Genomic DNA, 21,221 nt, shown 5'->3' with positions numbered 1-21,221 from the left:
TTTGCAAAAGACCTTGTATACCTGGAGTCCTGCGCTGTTAGCTGCTTTCTCTGCTCCAGCATGTGCCGTGGCAACTCTGCAGATCACATTCTTTAAAAAAATTTTTATTTGAAAGGCCGATTTATAGAGAGGAGAGAGAGAGAGCGAGCTCTTCCATCTGCTGGTTCACTCCCCAAATGGCTGCAACGGCTGGAGCTGAGATGATCTAAAGCCAGGAGCCAGAAGTTTCTTCCGGGTCTCCCACATGGGTGCAGGGGCCCAAGTACTTGGGGCGTCATCCACTGCTTTTCTGGGCACAATAGCAGGGAGCTGGATGGGAAGTGGAGCAGGGGAACTCAAACTGGTGACCAGATGGGATGCTGGCACTGTAGGCAGCAAGCTTTGTGCAATGTTGGTCCTCCTGTGTCTGGTTTATAATGCCCCTATGCCCCCTGGGTGTCATCAAAGGTGACACTGTTGGCCATCTGGGCAGTCCCCCTGTGTTCCCTCGTCAAGCGACGTTCCAGCTGAGCTCCCCTGACAGCAGTCACTGTAGAACTGGCAGGAATGGTCACCAGCCTCCAGGCCCTGCCCAGAGGGGCATCCCTGGAATCGGGAGCTGTCAGGTCATAGCAACAGCTTCCTCTAAGCCGGCTGTGCTAGCTCACCCAGCTGCTACAGGTCCCGACTCCCCACCAAGGCTTCCGGCCGGTCTGGGGCAGGGTCAGGATTCCGGCTGAGGCTGCCTGGGTGTGATGATTCAGTTTTGACGGATGTGAAAACCTGAGGCTGAAGAAGTCCGTAATAGCATGGACTGGGGGCAATCAGGGGCAGCTTCCTGGAGGAGGTGACACCTCGTCAGAGCAGGAGGCTGCCCAGACCACAGACTGATGAGGTAAGAAAAGCTTGTGCAGGGAGCCCATAGGGCCCCAAATGGCGCTGGAGTGGGGTGTGGTGGGGGGAACTGGTTCAGCTGGGGCATAGGCAGGTGGGGCAGGGGCCCAGGACCAGAGGCGGGTTGGGGTGGGGTGGGTGTGACCGACTGGAGGCCTGGACCTGGAGCCAGGTTGGAGCTGAACCCCCAGATGTAGCTCCCGGAGCCAGGGCCCCTGACAGCTGCCACTGCGCAGGCCCAGCGTGGAGAGTGGGGCTGTGTGCGTGTGTGTGGAGGGGGGGGGGTTCTGATTTACATCCTCAGAGCGAGGGGAAAACCCAGGAAGTGCAGAGCCCAGCACTAATCAAATCTCTGGCTAATAATAAACAGCCTGAGTAATGAGTGGCCTGGGCCGCAGCAGACGGGGCAGCCGGAGCCAGGCAGGCGCCCAGAGCGATGTGAGTAGCCAGGGCGGGCAGCGGGGCTGCCAGGGGTCAGGTGTGCATGGCAGGCCGGGTGTGCAGGCTGGGGATTCGTATGCCTGGCACGGCCTGGGGCTGCCCCCGTCTCTGCACTTGGTTGGCAGCTGCGCTGGGGCCGTGTGTGTGTGTGTGTGTGTGTCGGGCTGTGGGGTGGGTTGTGGGGTCTCTGCGCAGTTCCTCCCCACACCAGATCTTTAATCAAGATTTATTAATCTATTTTGAAAAGCAACAGAGAGACAGTGGGATCGGACATCCGCTGGCTCACCTCATCTCTCCATCCGCCAACACACGGCTGCTGCAACCGGCAGCCAGGGCTGGGCCAGGCTGCAGCGGGGACCAGGGGCTGCATCCAGGTCTCCCCTGTGGGTGGCAGGACCTAAGGTTGGTCGGCAGGAGCTGGATGGGAAGCGGAGCAGCCGGGCCCAGTCTGTGCGCTCTAAGCTGGGCCGTAGGTGCTGTAAGCGGTGGTTTACTTGCTACGTCACAGCGCCGGCCCCACACTGAAGCCTTCCAAGGCCAGTTCCAAACATCACAAGGAAGGATTCGCTGACACTTCATGGCTCATCTCTTAAACACAGGACGCTCTCTCCTCCCCAGCCCCCACCCCACGTTACGCCACTGCCGTTTCTGAAAAGCTAGACTAGCTGTGTGTGTGTTTTGGCTGACTCGTCCCACTTGGAGTCCTGGCACAATCCCCGTGGGGCCCTTGGGTGTAGATTTTAATCTATGCCAGCTCTCTCCCTTGCTCATTGTTGTTGGTTTTGCCTTGCTGTTTATTTGCGGAAGACCCAGGATGGTTCCCCACCTCCCCCATACACACACACCACTCCATAGTGTTTTGAACAGGGTGATTTTGAAGGTTTGCTCCAGCGTGGCTCAGAAGTGTGGCTCTCTCCTCCACACATTTGCACGTAGAACCCACGACACGTGCTTTGCCCATCACATCCAAAGTGGGGAGCACCTCGGTCTGTTCTCTGATTCTCCTTCGTGTCCCCAGGCAGGCCCCCAGCCACATCCATGACCAAGCACGGAAGGCAGCATGGTGCAGGGCGGGATGGGGGCACTGCAAGAACCATCCCTTTGGGCTGTGTTCTAATTTGGGGGTCAGAGGAGAGCCCTGTGGGTTGCAAGCAGAGAGGGTGTGTCCCCCTCATTCTTAACCACCAAGCCAACCTCTCTTCTTCAACTTCTGTTCTCTCTGGCCTTGGGGGCTCCCCGCTTTTGGGTCTCTGCCGGCCACTGACTCACAGCTGACCCCTTTGACCCTGTCTGTCTGGTCTGGTGGTTTCTGGATAGCTCAGCTTGCTCCCGGGGCTCTCTGCACCTTGCGCATGCTGCTGGAGAGGCAGAGACCTCTTCCTGAATGGCACCTGTTGCCTTCTGTATGCAGTCACGTGGCTGCGAACCAGGGAAGGATCCCAGGGCACAGGCCTCCCGCCCCGCTCCCTGCCCGCCACGCACCCAGTTCCTGTCCGGGATGAACAGCCATTTCTAATGCCTCTGAGCAGCAAGCGCCAGCAGGGTGCATGGCAATGAGCGCCTCCCGGAGGGTCACTCCACGGGGTGGACCCCTGTGCTGTTGGTCCCCACGGGCAGGTAGTGGACATCCGGGTGTTGCTCCTCTTGGGCTGTTAGGAGCCTTTGTGTGCAGGTCTGGGGTGGGGAGTGTTTTTGTGGCTCTCGGGGACAGAGGTGTTGCCTGGCCTTCCTGGGGGGGGGCACCATGCTGGAGTCCAAAGCGGCCAGGGCATTTTTGGAGGGGTCCTGTGCCTGTGCCTCCCCACACCCGCGGCGCCCCTTGTGTCACGGGTGCTGTGAGAGTGGGTGTGGCTGGGATTTGCATTTCCGGAATGATGACCCGTGGTGGTGTCGGGCTCTCCCTGTGCCTGTGGTTTTTTTTTTTTTTTTCCTTAAGAGATTTATTTGTTTTTGCTTGCAATACACTCCCCAGTGGCTTACAACAGCCAGAGTTGGGCTGGTTCAAAGCCAGGAACTCCATCTGCGTCTCCCAGGTGCATGCAGGGGCCCAAGCACTTGGGCCATCCTCTGCTGCTGTCCCAGGCCATGAGTAGGGAGCTGGATCCATTTAGGGTGCTGGTGCTGCAGGTGGAGGCTTAGCCCTATATGCCACAGCGCTGGCCTCTATGCCTTCCACATGTGTCCCTTCTCAGCGATGCGAATGGCAAATACTGACCTTCTGGCGTGCGCGGGCTTTGGACCCTCCTGGTGGAGCTGCAGGATAACCGAGGCCTTGGGTGTAGAGGTGTGGCCGCTCCATTCTCTGCTTCCCTCCTGTGTGTTGGTGTTGCTGTAAGAATTTTCCAGGTGAATTTTTAAAAAAATGTATTTATTTTTATTGGAAAGTCAGATGTACAGAGAGAAGGAGATACAGAGAGGAAGATCTTCCATCCAATGATTCACTCCTCAAGTGACCGCAATGACTGGTGCTGCGCCAATCCGAAGCCAGGATCCAGGAACTTCCTCCAGGTCTCCCATGCAGGTGGAGGGTCCCAAGGCTTTGGGCGGTCCTCCACTGCTTTTCCAGGCCATAAGCAGGGAGCTGGATGGGAAACAGGGCCGCCGGGATTAGAACCGGCACCCATATGGGATATCGGCACGTTCAAGGTGAGGACTTTAGCCACTAGGCCACCACGCCGGGCCCCCGATGAAGTTTTGTCAATGGACAAAAGCCTTCTCCTAAGGCTTTGGAGTGTCCGTTTTCACATCTAGGTCCCAGGGCTCGTTTCTGTTGATGGAGACAGAGAGACCCAAGCCAAAGTCAGACGCTGAAAACTCAATGGGACTCTCCCTCGGGTGGTGGGGACAGGGTGTACACTATCAGGAAACAAGCCGGGCGTAGGGGAGCCAGGGCTCAACGCCCACCTGCCCCAGCCCCAGCCTAGGTGGCCATCTGAGCTGTGAACTAGTAGATGGAAGATTCCAATCCCATCCCTCCCTCCTCCATGCTAACTCTGCCTTTTACATAAATAAATCTTAAAGAAAAAAAAAAGTTGTGGCAAATTCCTCCTAAGTCACCAGGGAAAGGACTTTGAGAAAATCAGGGAGCTGGATAGGAAATGGGGCCACCGGGATTAGAACTAGCGCCCATAAGGGATACCAGTGCTTACAAGGTGAGGACTTTAGCTGCTAGGCTACCGCACCAGGCCCTTCATTTTTCTTTGTAAGTGTTGGTGTTGGTGTGTGCACAAAACATAAATATGTTAGGAAACATAGCAGGTATGGGTTCCTGGGTTCAAATCCTCCAAATTCCTGCTGATGTAGGCTCTGCAAGACTCTAGAAGTCGGGTGCCAAGCACAAATATGAGAGTCGCAAATTGAGTTCCAGGTTCTGGCTTCGATGCAGCTCAGGTCTGGCCATCGCTAGCCTGTGGGGATTAAATCAGTGTGTAGCACTCCTCTCTGCCTGGCTCTGGCCCTGTTCCATCTGTCTCTCAAATGACAAAAAAGAAAAAATAGTGAAAAACCAAAAGAAGTGTTTTAAGTAAGATACTTCAGGGCCCAGTGGCGTGGCCTAGCGGCTGAAGTCCTTGCCTTGAACGCGCCGGGATCCCATATGGGTGCCGGTTCTAATCCCAGCAGCTCCACTTCTTATCCAGCTCCCTGTTCGTGGCCTGGGAAAGCAGTTGAGGATGGCCCAAAGCCTTGGGACCCTGCACCCATGTGAGAGAGCTGGAGGAGGTTCCAGGTTCCCGGCTTCGGATCGGCGCAGCACCGGCCCGTTGCGCTCACTTGGGGAGTGAAACATCGGATGGAACATCTTCCTCTCTGTCTTTCCTCCTCTCTGTATATCTGACTTTGTAATAAAATAAATAAATCTTAAAAAAATAGTAAGATACTTCAGAAGATGTTCAACAAGAGACAGAGGGGGAGAGAGCTTCCGTTTGCTGGTTCACTCCCTCAACAGGTGCAGCCAGGAGCCAAGGGCTTCTTCCGGGTCTCCCATGCGGGTGCAAGGAGCCCCAAGCACTTGGGCCATCCTCCACTGCTTCCCAAGCTGCATTAGCAGGGAGCTGGATCGAAAGTGAAGCAGCCGGGATGCGAACTGCTGCCCGTAGGATGCCGGCCCGTCTTTGATCACCACCTGTGATGTCAGTGTAGGGCTTTCAAGTGTGTCCTTTGTCATCTTGAAGGAGTTCCTGTCTCAACGACTGAAAGCTTTTGGTCCTGCAGCAGGGTGGATTTGTCAAGCACACCTGTTGAGGTGAGAAAGTGCCCTCTGCCTCTTCCTTGGACCGCAATGCATTGCTGGCATCCCTAGGTTGCACACCGCCACTGTTGGCTGCTAGATCTGGGGTGCTGAGGGTTCCCCAAGGAGTTTTCTATCTATCTGTGGGAGGCAGATTGGTCTGCAGTTTTATTTTTAAAAAAGATTTATTCATTTTTATTGCAAAGTCAGATATACAGGTAGGAGGAGAGACAGAGAGAGAGGAAGATCTTCCATCCAATGATTCACTGCCCAAGCAGCTGCAATTGCCAGAGTTGCGCTGATCTGAAGCCAGGAGCCTGGAGCCTCCTCTGGGTCTCCCATGCAGGTGCAGGGTCCCAAGGCTTTGGGCCATCCTCGACTGCTTTCCCAGGCCACAAGCAGGGAGCTGGATGGGAAGCAAGGCAGCTGGGATTAAAACTAGCGACGATTTGTGATCCCAGTGTGTGCAAAGTGAGGACTTCAGCTGCTGGGCTACCACGCTGGTCCAGTCTGCACTACTGTGAGCATCTGCCTCAAAGGATGTGTTTGGGGAGCACTCACTCCTTCTGATCTTTGAGTGAAGCAGGAGTGTTAATTCTGAGTGGGGTTTTTGTTGAGACGTTCCTGATGCCTGGTTTGGTCTTTAGTGATTGGTTGTTTGGTCTGTTAGATTTTCTGTTTCTTCATGTGTCAGTTCAGGTCGAACGTGTGTTTCTAGGAGTTTGTTCCTGTTATTTCAGGCTATGCAAGGTGGTGTTGTGCAACTGTTCAGGCTCTTAGGATGTTTCTTCTGTAAAATCAGGAGTGACATCCCCGAGTTCATTTCTGACTGTAGTCATTTGAATCTTCTTGCTTTTGCTGAGTCAGTCTAGCTCCAGCTTTGTTTTGCTAATTCTCTTGCAGCAGCACTGTTTGGCTTTGTTGGTTTTCTTGGCGAGGTCTCTGTTCTCTATTTTATTGGCCTCCGCTGCCGTTAGTGTTTCTTTCGGCTAGTGTTGGGTTTAGCTTGCTGTTCATGTTTTATTTGTTCAAGACGTATACTTTAGGTGACGACATGAGAATCTCCGCGTTTTAACAACGCACACCGATGTGACATTCCCTCTTGCCACTGCTTTCATCACATCTCATGATGTCATGGGACTTTCTCACTCCTAGCAAACTGTGTTCTAATGCCCTGATCATGTCTTCTTTGAATCTTTGGGTGTTGAGGAATGTATTGTAGAATTCCCAAAGAACAGTAGTTCTCTTGGTTTCCTTCTGTTTGTTTTTTCTTAAGATTTATTATTTTTATTGGAAAGGCAGATATACAGAGAGGAGGAGAGACAGAGAGGAAGATCTTCCATCCGATGATTCACTCCGCAAGTGAGCGCAATGGCCAGTGCTGCGCCGATCCGAAGCTGGGAATCTGGAACCTCCTCCAGGTCTCCCACAAGGGTGCAGGAATCCAAAGCTTTGGGCCATCTTCGACTGCTTTCCCAGGCCACAAGCAGGGAGCTGGATGGGAAGTGGAGCTGCCGGAATTAGAACCGGCGCCCATATGGGATCCCGGCACGTTCAAGGCAAGGACTTTAGCTGCTAGGCCATGCCGCCGGGCCCTCCTTTTGTTTGTTAATTTGTGGTTGTGTTCTGTTGTGTCCAGGAAGTCCCGTTGTAGTGATTTAGCCCTTTTAAGTGTACTGAGGTCTGAGTGCTGGTCAACCCTGGGACTGCTTCCTGCACACGAGAGTAGAGTGTGTGACGCTGTTTGCTGCATGTATGTCTGTTTGCTCTCATTTGTTCACAGGGTTGCTCAAGCCTATTTCTTGATCTGTCTGATGGTCCTGTCACAGAGAGAGGGGTGTGGAAGTATCTCAGTATCAGGGGAGAACCATGTACTGCTCCTGCAGCTCTATTTTTGTGCCGAAGGTTTTGTGACATAGCCGTTAAATGCATGCATGTTTACAACTGTCATATCTTCTTGTGTCTTTACACCTCTCTGTCTTACTTGTCTCATGACTTTCTTTGAGTCTAATGTCTAGTTTGACACTAATATAGCTGATTCACCTCTCTTGGGTCACTCTTGGAATGCAATGATCTTTTTCCAGCCTTTTTCCATCCTCTTTGTGAGGTGTGATCTAATATAACTATTTTATGGGTCACTACAGGTGAATCCTCTGGGGTTTAAAAGCCCAGTTTGCCGATCTCAGCCTTTTAGTAGGAGAATTTAACTCATTTACGTCCATTGTGATTGTTTTTTGAAATTTGCTGTTGAAATTTACTGTTGCTGTTTCTCTATGTGTTTTATTCTTCAAGTCCACCATGTCTTTTTTGGGGGGGTCCTTTTCAGTATATTTTTCAGTCATTTACAAGGTCAGTGGTGACCTTGATAATGATGATTAACCTCTTAACCTTAGAGAAGACTTGTTTGGGTAGTGCCAGCTGAGGCTCCTGATGTGCAGAGGGATGCTCTCTGCACCGTGGTTAAAGCCACATGTTCCCTCTGTGTGCATGAATGTAGGTGTGTAGTCATCGTTTAATGCATTGGCTTCTTGAAGACTATTGTTAAAAAAAATAAGGAAAGGAAGTGTACAAACCAATGATTCTGGGTTCTGTGTTCACTTGCCGCATTCCTCATGCCGTGTAACAGTTCAGGAGCCTGTCTGGTGTGCTTGTGTTTCAGCATGAAGGACTCTAAACAGGGGGGTCTGGAACACACATTCCCTCTGCTTCAGCTTGTCTAGAACTGTCCTAATTTCTCCTCCCTTGCTACAGTAGCATCGATTTTTACTTTTTAAAAAACAAGACAAAAATGTGATGAAAAATGATCAATGGTTTATGTTTAATCCACAGGCAAAATATTACCTGGGGCAGAAGTAGACATGTTACACATTGTCATTATCCTGTCATCTCTCTTTCAAGACTCCTTAGCAGATTTCTCTGCTTATTCCCTTATATCTTTGGGAACAATTTCATCTCTTCCTTATTCACTTCACCAACCTACCTGAGCTCTGATTCAAAAAATTCCTCCTCAACTTCACCAATTATTTTGTCAATTATTTTGGCAACTTCCTCCACAACTTCTTTCTATTTCTGTTTATGAAACTTATCTGACTTTGCCAATGGCACAGCCCCAAGAACCATCTGAAACAGCTCACAGGTCAAGCCTGTAGAGTTGCACACCATCATTCCCACTGCAAGAACCTGCTTGAAACTGCAGCCCGAATGTCCAGGAACACTGGAGAGTGGGCAGGCGGGGGTCTACATGGCCACTCTGTCTGCAGCATGTTTGGTAGAATGTGGTCACCAACATTCACTCTCAAGTTGGGAGCGTCTTTCCTTGCAGTATCTGCTGCAGAGGGCACATCCACCTACAGCCCCATCACTGCCATTCCAACATGCTGACCAACATTAAAAAGTCACTTGTTAGATCTTTCTTTATAAAGTTTAGAAAAGACTAATTTTTCTGCCGCAAAGCAGCACCATCTTTACCTCTGATCCCAATTGCTACTATTTTCCACAGCGTTCATAACAATTGCTACTTGAAAAACTTCTCCATCAGAAGAGGGGCAGACAGGTCAGAGCCGGGGCTGGCTGAACTCATCCTAAAATAGAATTTTGTTGGGAAGACCATTCTCTTGCTTGAAAGGTTTCTAATGGTGGGTCATCCCATTGCCTCCTGGCTCCTGTGGTTTCCAAGGAGAAGTCAGCTGTCTATCACACTGACAACTCACTGTCTGCTGTTTTCACCGTTCTTATGTCCTGGTTTGGATCTGCACTTCTTCAAGAGGCAGAATCACACAGAAAGAGAAGGAGAGACAGAAAGAGAACAATTTTTCTCTCCTGATCCCCCAAAATGGCAGCAACGGCAGGGGCTGGGCCTGTCAGAAGGCAGGAGCCAGGAACCAGGAACTTCCTCCAGGTCTCCCAAGCGGGAACACTTGAGCCATCCTCTGCTGCTTTTTGTGCATTGAAATTGGTGGAGCCAGGATTTGAACTGGTGGCCAAAGGTAGCAGCTTAGCTTGCTGTGCCACAACACTGGCCCCAGCAGCATCATTTCCTCAGATTTTTCGCTCCCACCCCCCTGCTCTTCTCTCTCTTCTCCTTCTGGAGCCCCTGCACGCGTGTGTTGGCCCCTTTAATGGAGTCCCGTGTCTGCTTCTCCTCCTCCGTGTCTTTGAGCTCACCAGCCCTTCCTGACAACTGCTAAGATTTGTTGATGACCCCCGTGGTGAGCTGTGTCAGTTATTAGCTTTCTCGGTTTCAGAATCTTGGCTGGTTTCCTTTTCCTTCAGAGGCTTTTTTAAGAATCACTCTAGGCTGTCAGCAGACCCGAGCAGGAGGCACGCGGAGTTCTTGTTTATCTGCGTTCTTCCCTGGCAAAGACACAGCCTCCCTCCCTACAAATGTCCTACACTACAGTAGCACGTTCATCACACCCAGTGCCCTAATCTGTTTAAAAAAGAGGTATTTATCTATTTCTCTCCCCTAATGGCTGTAGTGGCCAGGGCTGAGCTGATCCGAAGCCAGGAGTGCAGGAGCTTCTTCTGGGTTTCCCACACAGCTGCAGGGTCCCAAGGTTTTGGGCCATGCTCCATTGCTTTCCCAGGCCATAAGTGGGAACTGGATGGGTAGTGAGGAAGCTGGGACACGAACAGACGCCCATATGGAATCCCAGTGCTTGGAGGGGGAGGCTTACCCTTTGTGCCACTGGGTCAGGCCCTGTCCTCAGATGCTTCAGCTCACTGCGCATGTTAAGAGTGACCAGGGCTCCCACAAAGAGATTTCCTAGGAGACGATTTCTAGGCGTGTCTTTCCCACACGAATGCCACATGGTTTCTGCTCCTTGGTACGCTTTGAGAACTAGATGTTTTGAGGGTCTTGTTTTGGCAACTCTATAAATCTAATTTCTCATTCTTTTGGAGGTATAGTTGGATCTTGTTAGGGGTCAGAGTTGCCTGCCAGCCTTTGATTTTTTTCCAGACTTTTTATGTTTGGCACAGTGCATATTCCTAGTCATGTGCGGCCCCAGACGCCTAGGTGTTTTCATCTCTGGTCAGCTGGTAGCCCGACAAAGCTTTCCCAGTCATGGCCACTCACCTCTGCACTCGTCCCTCAGGGGTGAGAAGCAATCGGAGGGCACAGTCCCAGGAGCTGGAGGACAAAGCCCCAATTGTCCAGTTTGGCTCCAGTGCCCAGGAACCTGCAAGGGCTTGAGACCACTCGCATGCCACAGGCTCAGACGTGCCAGAACTCAAGGACTCCCCTGGACAAGTGCTGAGCTCCCAGATAGGAACTTCAGGCAGTGGCTGCCAGCTAAGCTGAGGTTTAGCAGGTGGAGCAGGGGTGGTTGGGGAGGGGGCGCTGGGAGAAGGTTCTGGAGCTCTGTGCGGCCACATCTCCCTGGCACTGCTTTCAGCACACCACACTGCTCATATTCATGAAAGACCCCAGGAACCTCCTTCCCACTTTGGGGACTCCAGCGCTAACCCCTGACTCCCACTTCCTGCCAACGTAGGTCCTGGAAGGTGGCAGGTGATGGGGTGCACACGGGGGAGACCCGCACAGAATTCCTGGCTTTCTTTTGCTTCCATCCCAATCCAGCCCTGGCCCCTTGGAAAGGCATTTGGGGGAGTGAGTCGGCCAGTGGGCAGCACCCTCTGTCTGCCTGCTTCTCAAATAAATCAGAGCGTCAGAATCAAGGGTTGGGAGGGTGCCGCGGGGCGGGGAGGTAGAGGGGAGGGTGCCAGCGGCGAGGCCACCGCAGAGAGCGAAGGTCCCCCTTGGGCGGGTGGGCGGGGTCAGGTGAGTCAGGTGGCTTGTCTCTCAGGAGCTGGAGGCGCCTCTCTCTCCATGGTGCGCCATGATGCTCAGGTGCAGGTGTACGCACATGCTGGCCAACCAGATGCATAGGACGGGCACTTGGCATGTCAGAAACGGAGATACACCAGCGTGACCTGAAGGCTTGGTCACGATGTTGTAGACATGAGCTCCTGCAGGGACCTCAGCTGTGAGGCCCCGCAATGGGCCACCAAGGGGGACACAGTGGTGGGCATGGCAGAAAAAGCCTTCCCTGGGTAGCAGGAGGTTAATCAGGGGTGTCAGGTGTAGGGCTCTTATGACAGGCAGGGGCATGGGCAGCAGAGAGCGAGCAGGCCATGGCCACTGGGGAATCCTCAGAGCATGCATTTCACGGAGGCGACGAACGTGCCATGGGGTTGGAAGCCACCTCCTGCTCACTGAGGCTTGGAAAATAAAACATCTCTAGGGTGTGTGAGCCGGAGCTGTGCCCCCGCACTCCCTGCCCTCCCCTGCCTCCTTCAACCAGCAGCAGGAGAGCTGGCCCTGGCCGCCCCCCAGCTGCCCCTCACACTCTGATCTCTCAGCTTCATCCACAGGGCCTGTGGACAGGGGCGGCCATGAGGCCCTGCCCGGAAGAGCAGTTCTGGGACCCCCTGCTGAACACCTGTGTCTCCTGTAAGCCCCTGTGCAGCCAGCGCAGCCAGCGCACCTGTGTGGCCTTTTGCAGTGAGTCCAAGGGCCCCAGCCCAGGGAGGGGGGGTGGTCCCAGCTCCCTCCCCTCTCCCAGAACCCCTCCCCACCCACCTGCTGCACCAGGCTGCCTCAAGGCCATCCCTAAGTGTCCTTCAAGACACATTGTCCCTCTCAGGTGACGCAAGGCTGCAAGGTCCTGTACATACTCCCAGATTCATTCATGGGAAGTGGTTCCTGGGTTCCGATCCTGGCGTCCCCACTTTCAAGCTGTGTGACCTCAGGGAACTTAAGCACCCTCTCTGAGCTCTGGCCGCCCCGGTGCCATCCAACGCATCTGGTTTGCCTGTTCCCTCTATCCCCAGCCGTGCCCACACAGTTTATCAGTTGAGGCAAATGTGAAACAAATCACTCAAAAGGATAAACTGTCAGGGTTGGTGCTGTGGTGTAGCCAATGAAGCCTCTGCCTGCAGCGCTGACCTCTCCTAAGTATAACTGTTCAAGTCCCAGCTGCTCCGTTTCCGACTCAGCTCCCTGCAAACACGCGAGGGAAAGAGGCAGCAGATGGCCCAAGTCCATGTGGGAGACCTGCATGAAGCCCCTGGCTTGTGGCTTTGATCTGCCTCACCCACCACTGGCTGTTGCAGCCACCTGGGGAATGACTCAGGGTATGGAAGATCTCTAACTCAGATTTTCTAAATAAATAAATAACTGTATCTTTAAAAAAAAAAAAAGGAATTTATGTGAATCTATATATTAAAAGACAACTAAAAAGTCCTTAAGAAAAAAAAATATTTATCTGAAAGGTATAGTGACAGAGAGACATAAGAGAGAAAGAGAAACAAACAAAAAAAAAGAGATCTTTCATTCACTGGGTCACTCCCCAATGGCTGCAACGACTTGGGCTAGGCTGAGATGAAGCCAGGAGCCAGGAGCTTCTTCCGGGTCTCCCACGCAGGTGCAGGGTCCCAAGGCTTTGGGCCATCCTCAACTGCTTTCCCAGGTCACAAGCAGGGAGCTGGATGGGACAGGGAACAGCAGGGACGTGAACCAATATTCGATGTGGGGTGCTGGTGCCGTAAGCAGCAGCTTACCCGATGGTACCACACCAGCCCGAAGAAAATGCCTCACATGTGCATAAAACTAAGAGATATACTTTTAAAGAATCTATAGTACCAAAAAAATAATACTGAAAAGTTCAATTTTCTTGAGCTTTAGAAAAATGCCTATTCGTGCAGTGCAGTTAGAGTGATACTTGGAGGACAATGGGTAGCCTTCGATTGGAGTCCTACAGGAAGACTTGGGGTCTTCTGGAGTTGCTTTTTTGTGTTTGTTTTTAATGCTGATGTCCTTTAGGCCCCACCTGCAGCCAATGTCCTGCAGGCCGTGGCCACCCGGTAATACCTCCCTTTCGTCTCAGAGTCCCTCAGCTGCCGCAAGGAGCAAGGCAGGTACTATGACCACCTGCTAAGGGACTGCATCAGCTGCACCCCGATCTGCGGGCAGCACCCCAAACAGTGTGAGCATTTCTGCGAGAACAAGTTCAGGAGCAGGGGGAGCCTCTCGCCAGACCTCAGAAGGCAGCAGAGCGGGGAGTCGGAAATCAGGGCAGACGTACGGTACCAGGGGTCCGAGCACAGTGGCTTGGAGGCAGCTCCAGGTAAGTCACTGCGGGCTGAGGAGGGAAGGGGACCAGCGTGCAAGGTGTCAGAGCAGGGGGGAGGCCACTAGAGGCTGCACACCAGGAAACCTGAGGCCCCAGAAGAAAGCAGCTGGCAGGTGAGGGCAGCCTTGCTGGTAAGGCAGAAGCAGGCTCACTCTGCAAGTCCCCGAGACAGCGGCAGGCCTGCTGTGCAAGGAGCTCTTGATACAGCGGCAGGCCTCCCGTGTGAGCACTGAATCAGGAGGGCATCTCTTGTCTACCTGCATCTCATATTCCTTCTGAAAGTTTCCTTAGAATCAGATAATGTTTATGGACATGGCAAGGAGGTCCCTATTGAGCAGGGCACTCCTGGGTGCCAGGCATCAGGCAGGACTCCCTTGGATCTTCCGCAGCCTCTGCTACCCACCCTTAGCCCCGTGGCATCAGAGGAAATGGCGTCCAACAGGCCTTGCACCCTGGAGGTAACCTTCAACGTGGGTGCTGCAGCCCCCAGGGGGCTAAGCAGTTTCATCTGTGTGTGTGCCCTCCTTCTGTCAGTGCCACCCTGGGGATGCCAGGCCTGGATTGTGAGGCTCCATAGGGACACCTCGGACCCACATCTCTCCTCCCCTACACTCCCCCTTTGGCTCAGTCCGACCCACACTGAGTCCTGGAATTTGTACACTGGCTGGGAGTCACACGGCAGGTGCATTGGGTCCCAAGGTTGTCCACACTGTCGTGGTAAGATAGTTGGGGGCTGCAACCCCTGGATCTCAGAAGGCGGGTGGCAGTGGGCCAGTTCCCGTGCCTGAGCAGCAGCCGTGTCCCCTTCCTGGTGCCTTTGCTGGCCTGGATGTGTGGGTGCTCAGGGGGTGTTGGAGACAGCCAGAACCTCCGGTCCTGCCCCCCAAATCTCTCCAGGAGCGCAAGATTAGGGCCTGTTCTGCTTGCTCTGCTCTGGACACTGCTGAGACAGAAGCTGGAATTGAAGTGCGCTGCACATGCAGGCCCAAGCCAGGAGTCAACCTACCTGTCCGAGGGCTGGGGGCAGAGGACACCATGTGACAGACCCAATGGCTGGGAGTGACAGGTCCATCTGTGGCATGGACTGGGGAAGGTTGGGACCCCGTGGCCTGTGTGACCCTGGGTAATGTGCTTAGCTTCTCAGAGCCCTGGCTCTGGGAGATAGGGGTTCAGAGGTCAGGGCATGTTGGCGTCTGGTCACACCGCTCCTTTAGAGCTTCAGACGCTGCCGCTGCTGCTAGGGACACCTGCATCCTTAGGTTTGAGCCCCGGCTCCACGTCCTACCAGCACGTCTCCTGGTAGGCGGTGTGATGGCTGCACGCGGATTGATGGCAAGGCTCGGCTTCCTGGCTTTGGCCTGGCCCAGCCCTGGCTGCTGCGGGCATTTGGGGAATAAGCCGTGTGGATGGAAGATTTATCTCTCTCGCTTATGGTCTCTGTCTTTCCTGGCAAGTGAACACATCAGATAGAGGTGCCAGGATGTTTCAGAACTGGGGTGGGGCCGGAGTGTGTCCCTGGGTGGAAGGCAGGAGCAGTGGGGGAAGGTGGGGCTGTGGTACCAGAGGTAGGTCTCTGAGGAATCTCTGCCTGGGGGGAGGGGGCGTGGAGGGCTGCCAGCCTGGGCGGAGGGGGCAGGCTCCACACAGGCGTCAGTAGGACCCCTATCCAAGCTTTGTGTCACACCAGATAGCATACCCTCGCTCAGGGGGCATGGATGTCAGTGGAGGGAAGTGGAGCAGCTGGGACTAGAACCAGTGTCCATATGGGGATGCTGGCAGTGCAGGTGGTACTTTAACATGTCATGCCACAACGCTGCCAGGCCAGGGATAACTAACCACAGAAAATCATTACCAAGTGGCTTAGGTTGGTGCTAGGCGCGCCCCCTGGTGGCCATGCCAAGCAGCTGCCGCTCTGAAGCGGGCTCCCTTGGACTGGATTTGCAGGTGGCAGTAGGGGAGGGGTGAGGGGTGGGTGGAAGACCAAATGCTGATTCTTCACAGACACCTGTGGTCAGGCCCCTTTGTCCCCGAGAACCTGCATATAGTGAGCCACAGGGCGGGGCTGAGAGAAGGCAGTGGCCAAGGTCACGGATAACGCTGGGGGGGCATCTTCCATCCCGATGTGGCACGCCCCTGTCCCAGCTCTGGCTTCCTGCCAGCGTGGTCCCTGGGTGGCAGTGGGCACTGAGGGAAGGAGGCCGTGGGCGGCCTGCGCTGTCGCAGGTACACAGACCAAGCTGGGACAGGCACCGCAGCCTGCAGCTTACACCCTGACCAGGGCCTACTCTCGCTACAGGGCCCGCCAGTCGAAACAGGGTGACTGACCCAGAGCCCTGCCAGCTTCCCCGCCACCTTACGAACTCCTGGTTCTGTGCCTTCTTTTAATATGTGTTTTGTTTATTTTTTATTTATTTATTTATTTTTTAATCCATAATCCATTTTATTGTATTGTTGTTGACAATCTTTACATAGTTAACTATAGTTGAAGGAAAATCAAGAAAGAGAAGGAAAAAAAAAAAAGGTTCAGGGGGATAGGGAGGTGGGCAATGCTATTATGTCCATATTGTTTCCATCATGTATCTGAGGTAAAAGGGGGTATTGAGGGAGAAGCCCCACCCGGTTTCCCGCCCACCCCAAGTCCCATATGTGGGGCATGCTCTGAGATATGTGCTCAAGTGGAGTTAATAGTTCTCCAGTTATGAGTCACTGCCAGTTTCGCTCGATGAGGTGGTCCACTGATTGATATGGTCCATCATGAAGTCTCCATTTGTCCCATATTTCACTGCCAACATGTAGCTGAGATGAATGATTGTCCTATTCTGTCTTCTGTCTTTTCTTGGTTAGAATTCTGAGTCCAGCAGTTCAAGTGGGGAGATCTCCAAAGATACTTTGAGGTATTCCCAGACCAGATTCTTGTATGTTCTAGCAAGCACAGGGCCCGGCACAGTCCATCACCCTGATCAGCTGGTGGTTGCAATTGCTGTGTTGGTTCTGTTTTCAGTCCCGAGTTGCACTGGAACCAATGGGTGTTGCAGTCCAGTCTGGTTCGGCCCTTACATCAACCAGTGGGAGCTGCAGCCTAGTCGGGGCGACCCACAATAACCCCCACCAAGCCTGCCCCCTACCCTGGTTTGCCAATTTGTGTAGCAGAAGACCAGTCTGTCCCCCATCCCATTTGGCTCTGGTACTTGTCAATGGGTATTAAAGCTTAGTTCTATCTAATCGACTCAACCATCCAGCCCTCACAGATGTTGTTGAGTGCCTCTGTCTAGCCATCCCAGCCCCCGTCCTAGTTTTCATGCCCTCCCACGGGAATAGTGACCCAAGAAGGGGGAACCCACTTTTTCCCTCCCAGGTCTCTCTGTCCCGGTTTATGCACTCTTTAGGTGGTCCTGTGATTTGACTCGACAGAATTAGTCCCCAGTGCCAGCTTCTGCCAGCTGATGCTGTGGCCCTGATCTTGTCCACATGCAGCGCACAGGTGTTGTAGCCTTGCTTAGTCGTGTCTGTCTCTATCCCAGCCAACACTCTCCAGTGGGAGTGGTTGTCCAGCGAGGGGACCAGCCCCTTAACCCCCCCGCCAGCTCTGCCCCTCCCTTCCTGGATCTCACGTGTGCTGGATGGGTGTTGCATTCATATCCAGTACAGGCAACCACGCCCTGGCGTTCCAGAATGTGTACTGGTTTTGTCGCAACCAAACCCGGCCCATTCCACACTCTGTTCTGGTGATCGGATTTGCCAGAGGATGACATGAACTGATTCAGCCTGGCCTGCTCCTGACCCATGCCTAATGCATGCCAGTGGGAAACTTTCCATGGCCTATTCTGGGCTGTTTCCAATCATGCTTCTCGCGCTTACCTGCAGGGACTGTGTCCTGCCAGAGGAGTTGCCCAGGCTCCTCCATCAGAACCCCTCCCAATGCCAGATTTTGCGCTTGCCAGGGGGTTCTTGAGCCAACCCTACTCAGTTCACCTCCTGTCCTAGCAGGAACAGTGGCTTTTCCTGGCTGGCTTTCACCCCATTCTGACTCTTGTTGTTGGATGTTTCAGCCCAGCCATGGCTCGTCCATACCCACATACAGCTCACACATGGCTCAGAAGGGGATTGAGACCCAGCCTAGTCAGTCCCACATCTACCCTGTTTCTCCATAACACCAGATGGTGCTGGGATCTGAACCGGCCTGGTGCATCCAATCCCAGCCCACACTAGTGCCTCGGGTGACTGCAACTGTTTCCTAGATAGAACGCAGCCCCCATTCCAGCACATACACCCCTTGGTGGGAACCTCATCCCAGCTGTGGCATCCCAGATTGGGACCGTTCCTAGCTGTAAATCACGCACCTGCACGTGGTTGCTCCGAGGACCATTAGGTGCCAGCCTGCTACACAAGCCGGAGCTTATCTTTTACTTGATAGGTGTTCAAAGCTCAGCATTATTAAGGGATTGGAAGTTCTTCAAAGGAAGAGTTACTGGCATTGGGAATCTTTAGGATTGACTCAGATCCCAGAAACAGTGGGGTCACTCTAGAGCTATCTCAGCAGCGATTCAGATGTCCAATACCCCAGAGCTCCCCGGCCGGGCGGCCAGCAGCCAAAGCCTGGCGCCAAATGGCGCACTGGCCGCCCGGGCCCAGCCCGCCATGAGCCATGGGCACATGGCGGACTGGGTTCGGGATCCGAGCTAGACGTCCTCTCCCGCAGCCCTCGGCTCGCCTCTGGCAGCCGGAAGTTAAATCCTGCAGGCCTGAGGTTGCGCCCCTCCCCAATCCCGTTCACCCACCACCCAATGAGGGTGTTGGGTGGGTCCCGGACATGCCCAGTCACGGAGGCCTCCCCCCTCGGCGTACTCACCCCAGAAGGAAGCAGGCCGCACCCAGGCATGTCCGGGCCCAGCCCGCCATGAGCCATGGGCACATGGCGGACTGGGTTCGGGATCCGAGCTAGACGTCCTCTCCCGCAGCCCTCGGCTCGCCTCTGGCAGCCGGAAGTTAAATCCTGCAGGCCTGAGGTTGCGCCCCTCCCCAATCCCGTTCACCCACCACCCAATGAGGGTGTTGGGTGGGTCCCGGACATGCCCAGTCACGGAGGCCTCCCCCCTCGGCGTACTCACCCCAGAAGGAAGCAGGCCGCACCCAGGCATGTCCGGGCCCAGCCCGCCATGAGCCATGGGCACATGGCGGACTGGGTTCGGGATCCGAGCTAGACGTCCTCTCCCGCAGCCCTCGGCTCGCCTCTGGCAGCCGGAAGTTAAATCCTGCAGGCCTGAGGTTGCGCCCCTCCCCAATCCCGTTCACCCACCACCCAATGAGGGTGTTGGGTGGGTCCCGGACATGCCCAGTCACGGAGGCCTCCCCCCTCGGCGTACTCACCCCAGAAGGAAGCAGGCCGCACCCAGGCATGTCCGGGCCCAGCCCGCCATGAGCCATGGGCACATGGCGGACTGGGTTCGGGATCCGAGCTAGACGTCCTCTCCCGCAGCCCTCAATATGTGTTTTGTTTATTTGAAAGGCAGAGTTGCAGAGAGATATTTTCAGTCTGCTGGTTCCCTCACTCCCCAAAGGGCCCAGTCCTTGGGCCATCCTCTGCCGCTTCTCCAAGCATAAGCAGAGAGCTGGGTCAGAAGTCGAGCAGCTGGGACTTGAACTGGTGCCCTATGGGATGCTGATGCTGCAGTGACAGCTGAGTGCTATGCTTTGGCATAGCCCCCCCCTCCCCCGTATCCAGTCAGGCGATGTCAGCTGTGGACTTCATGTATATCACAGCTCTGTGACACTGCACCGGGCACACAGGCTGTCATGAGTGTATCACAGCTGTGCGATGCTGAGCCCAGCACTCCTGTCCTGCAGCCCAGGGCCCAGGGTGGCCTCCCATGCATGTGGCCCAGGAGGGGTCCTTTCTGGTGTGGCACCCATGGGTCCGTCTTGGCCATCTATCCACCTCCAAGATTAGCCCAGTCCTCTGGGGCCTTCGGAAAGTGCGTAGAAACCTCGCTGAAAGCACCTTTCTGCTGGTGCCAAAAGGCAATGAATCCCACGCATTTGTTTTTGTGCGCTATGTATGTCTTTGTCCATGCACCTGCTGAACAACCTCCTCATGCATGGATTGCATTTTTTTTTAAAGCACCAAATCATTGCCTTTGATTCCATTTTCCAGTTTGTACCTCCCTGGAAAGGGCTGACAGTTGGGTGGGACGTGGCAGCTTGCAGGTCCTGCGTGGGGCTGAGGGGCCTCTCAGGGAAGCTGGGAATGTATTAGTAGGGGTAGGGCATTGGGCTGTTGGGGCCATGGAGGGGAGGGGTCAAGTCTCCCACAGCTGCTGGTCTGAGTAGGCGGTGAGGACAGGTCCTGAGCTAGGGGTCTCACCCTACGCGTGCCTTGCAGCACCCCCAGGGTCCAGGCTGAGCGCCCAGCAGCTGGCCCTGGTCTACAGCACCCTTGGCATCTGCCTGTGCGCCATCATCTGCTGCTTCCTGTTGGCGGTGGCCTGCTTCCTCAGGAGGAGGGGCGACCAGTTCTCCTGCCAGTCCCTAGCCGGGCGGTGTAGACCTCAAACCAAGTGGTCCCACGGTGAGTGCATGCAGGGCTGGGAGCCCGGGACCCCGCCCTGGCCACAGCATTTTCCAAAACCTCTCTGGCAAAATCGTGTTAAAACACCAAGGCGAGAAGAGGTCCCTGAACCAGGCTCTTGGCAGGCCGCTCCGGGGCCGTAGGGTGCTCCCCTGAGACGCACGCCCACTCCCACGTTGGGGGCCACCTGGGACACACAGGGCTGCAAACCTCACCCGCGCGAAAGCCAGCCCGGGTAGTTCTGGGCGCCCTACTGGGGGGGGGGGGGTTCCAGCTGGAAGGGAGAGGGCAGACCCAGCCGCATCGCCGCCCACGCCCTCCCACCTTGCCCCCGTAGATCTCACGACGGAAGCTGGTGCCGCCACAAGCGCATCACCCGGCCCGGTGGAAACCTGCAGCTTCTGCTTCCCCGAGCGCAGGGCGCCCACCCAGGAGAGCGCGGGTGCGCCCAAGACGCCCGGCCACGTGGGTGCAGAGAACCAAGGACACCACTCTGGCACCCGGACCTTGCAGCTGTGCGTGCGCGCCCCAGACGGTGGCCTTGGCCCTGTGTGCTCACCCGCCCGGGAGGGGAGCCCGGGCGCTTGAAGGCAAAGATTGCTGCAGAGGCCAGCGTCAGAGGTGGGCCACTTTGATCTGCCTGTGATGTCACCAAGCCATGCAATAAAGCCATGTGCACCTGCTGGCCCAGCTCCCAGAAGTCCCTTTGGTGGAACCAGACAACCCCCTCTATCCCAGTCTGCTGAGCCCAGGCCTGCACCTTCTGCCCCTTCTGGGTGGACTGGGCACTTGCTGGGCAGGAGCAACCGGGTCCCCATGGAGGCTCTACCATGCCTCCATTTCAGAAGGATGAGAATCGGCTGCAGGCAGTGTCCATGTGGCAAAGGTCAGAACAGGAACAGGACGGGTGTTTCTCCCCCAAATACAAATGGCACGCCCCTCCCTGGAAGAGCGGGAAGCAGGGCGCATGTGCTGGACA

The 21,221-nt window shown here is 54.7% G+C and overlaps 1 protein-coding gene and 1 pseudogene across 2 annotated transcripts; one reads left to right on the top strand and one right to left on the bottom strand.

Annotated features, from left to right (window-relative positions):
* Window positions 1–1,206: 1,206 nt before the first annotated feature.
* On the top strand, window positions 1,207–20,925 carry TNFRSF13B (TNF receptor superfamily member 13B). 2 transcript variants are annotated; one of them, XM_058675770.1, is made up of 5 exons: window positions 1,207–1,311; window positions 11,906–12,047; window positions 13,432–13,671; window positions 20,057–20,242; window positions 20,580–20,925. In XM_058675770.1, the coding sequence occupies exons 1-5, from the start codon at window positions 1,252–1,254 to the stop codon at window positions 20,828–20,830; spliced, it is 879 nt and encodes a 292-aa protein (XP_058531753.1). In that variant the 5' UTR covers window positions 1,207–1,251; the 3' UTR covers window positions 20,831–20,925. The 2 variants fall into 2 exon arrangements, with proteins under 2 accessions (XP_058531753.1, XP_058531754.1); XM_058675771.1 differs by having other exon boundaries at window positions 1,250–1,311; window positions 11,918–12,047.
* Window positions 8,361–11,733, bottom strand: LOC118759654 (proteasome subunit alpha type-3-like; annotated as a pseudogene).
* Window positions 20,926–21,221: the final 296 nt, after the last annotated feature.

The sequence above is a fragment of the Ochotona princeps genome, chromosome 17 (assembly GCF_030435755.1).
Source record: "Ochotona princeps isolate mOchPri1 chromosome 17, mOchPri1.hap1, whole genome shotgun sequence".
Classification (NCBI taxonomy): Eukaryota; Metazoa; Chordata; class Mammalia; order Lagomorpha; family Ochotonidae; genus Ochotona; species Ochotona princeps.
Note: the sequence above shows the minus strand (reverse complement) of the source record. Positions and strands in the feature narration are given on the sequence as shown.

Excerpts from the sequence above, each read along its gene's own strand:
- TNFRSF13B (XM_058675770.1), top strand. The coding sequence starts at position 1,252 with ATGAGTGGCCTGGGCCGCAGCAGACGGGGCAGCCGGAGCCAGGCAGGC. Across the intron at positions 12,048-13,431 it reads CACCTGTGTGGCCTTTTGCA|AGTCCCTCAGCTGCCGCAAG; the intron begins GTGAGTCCAAGG and ends CTTTCGTCTCAG. Across the intron at positions 13,672-20,056 it reads TGGCTTGGAGGCAGCTCCAG|CACCCCCAGGGTCCAGGCTG; the intron begins GTAAGTCACTGC and ends CGTGCCTTGCAG.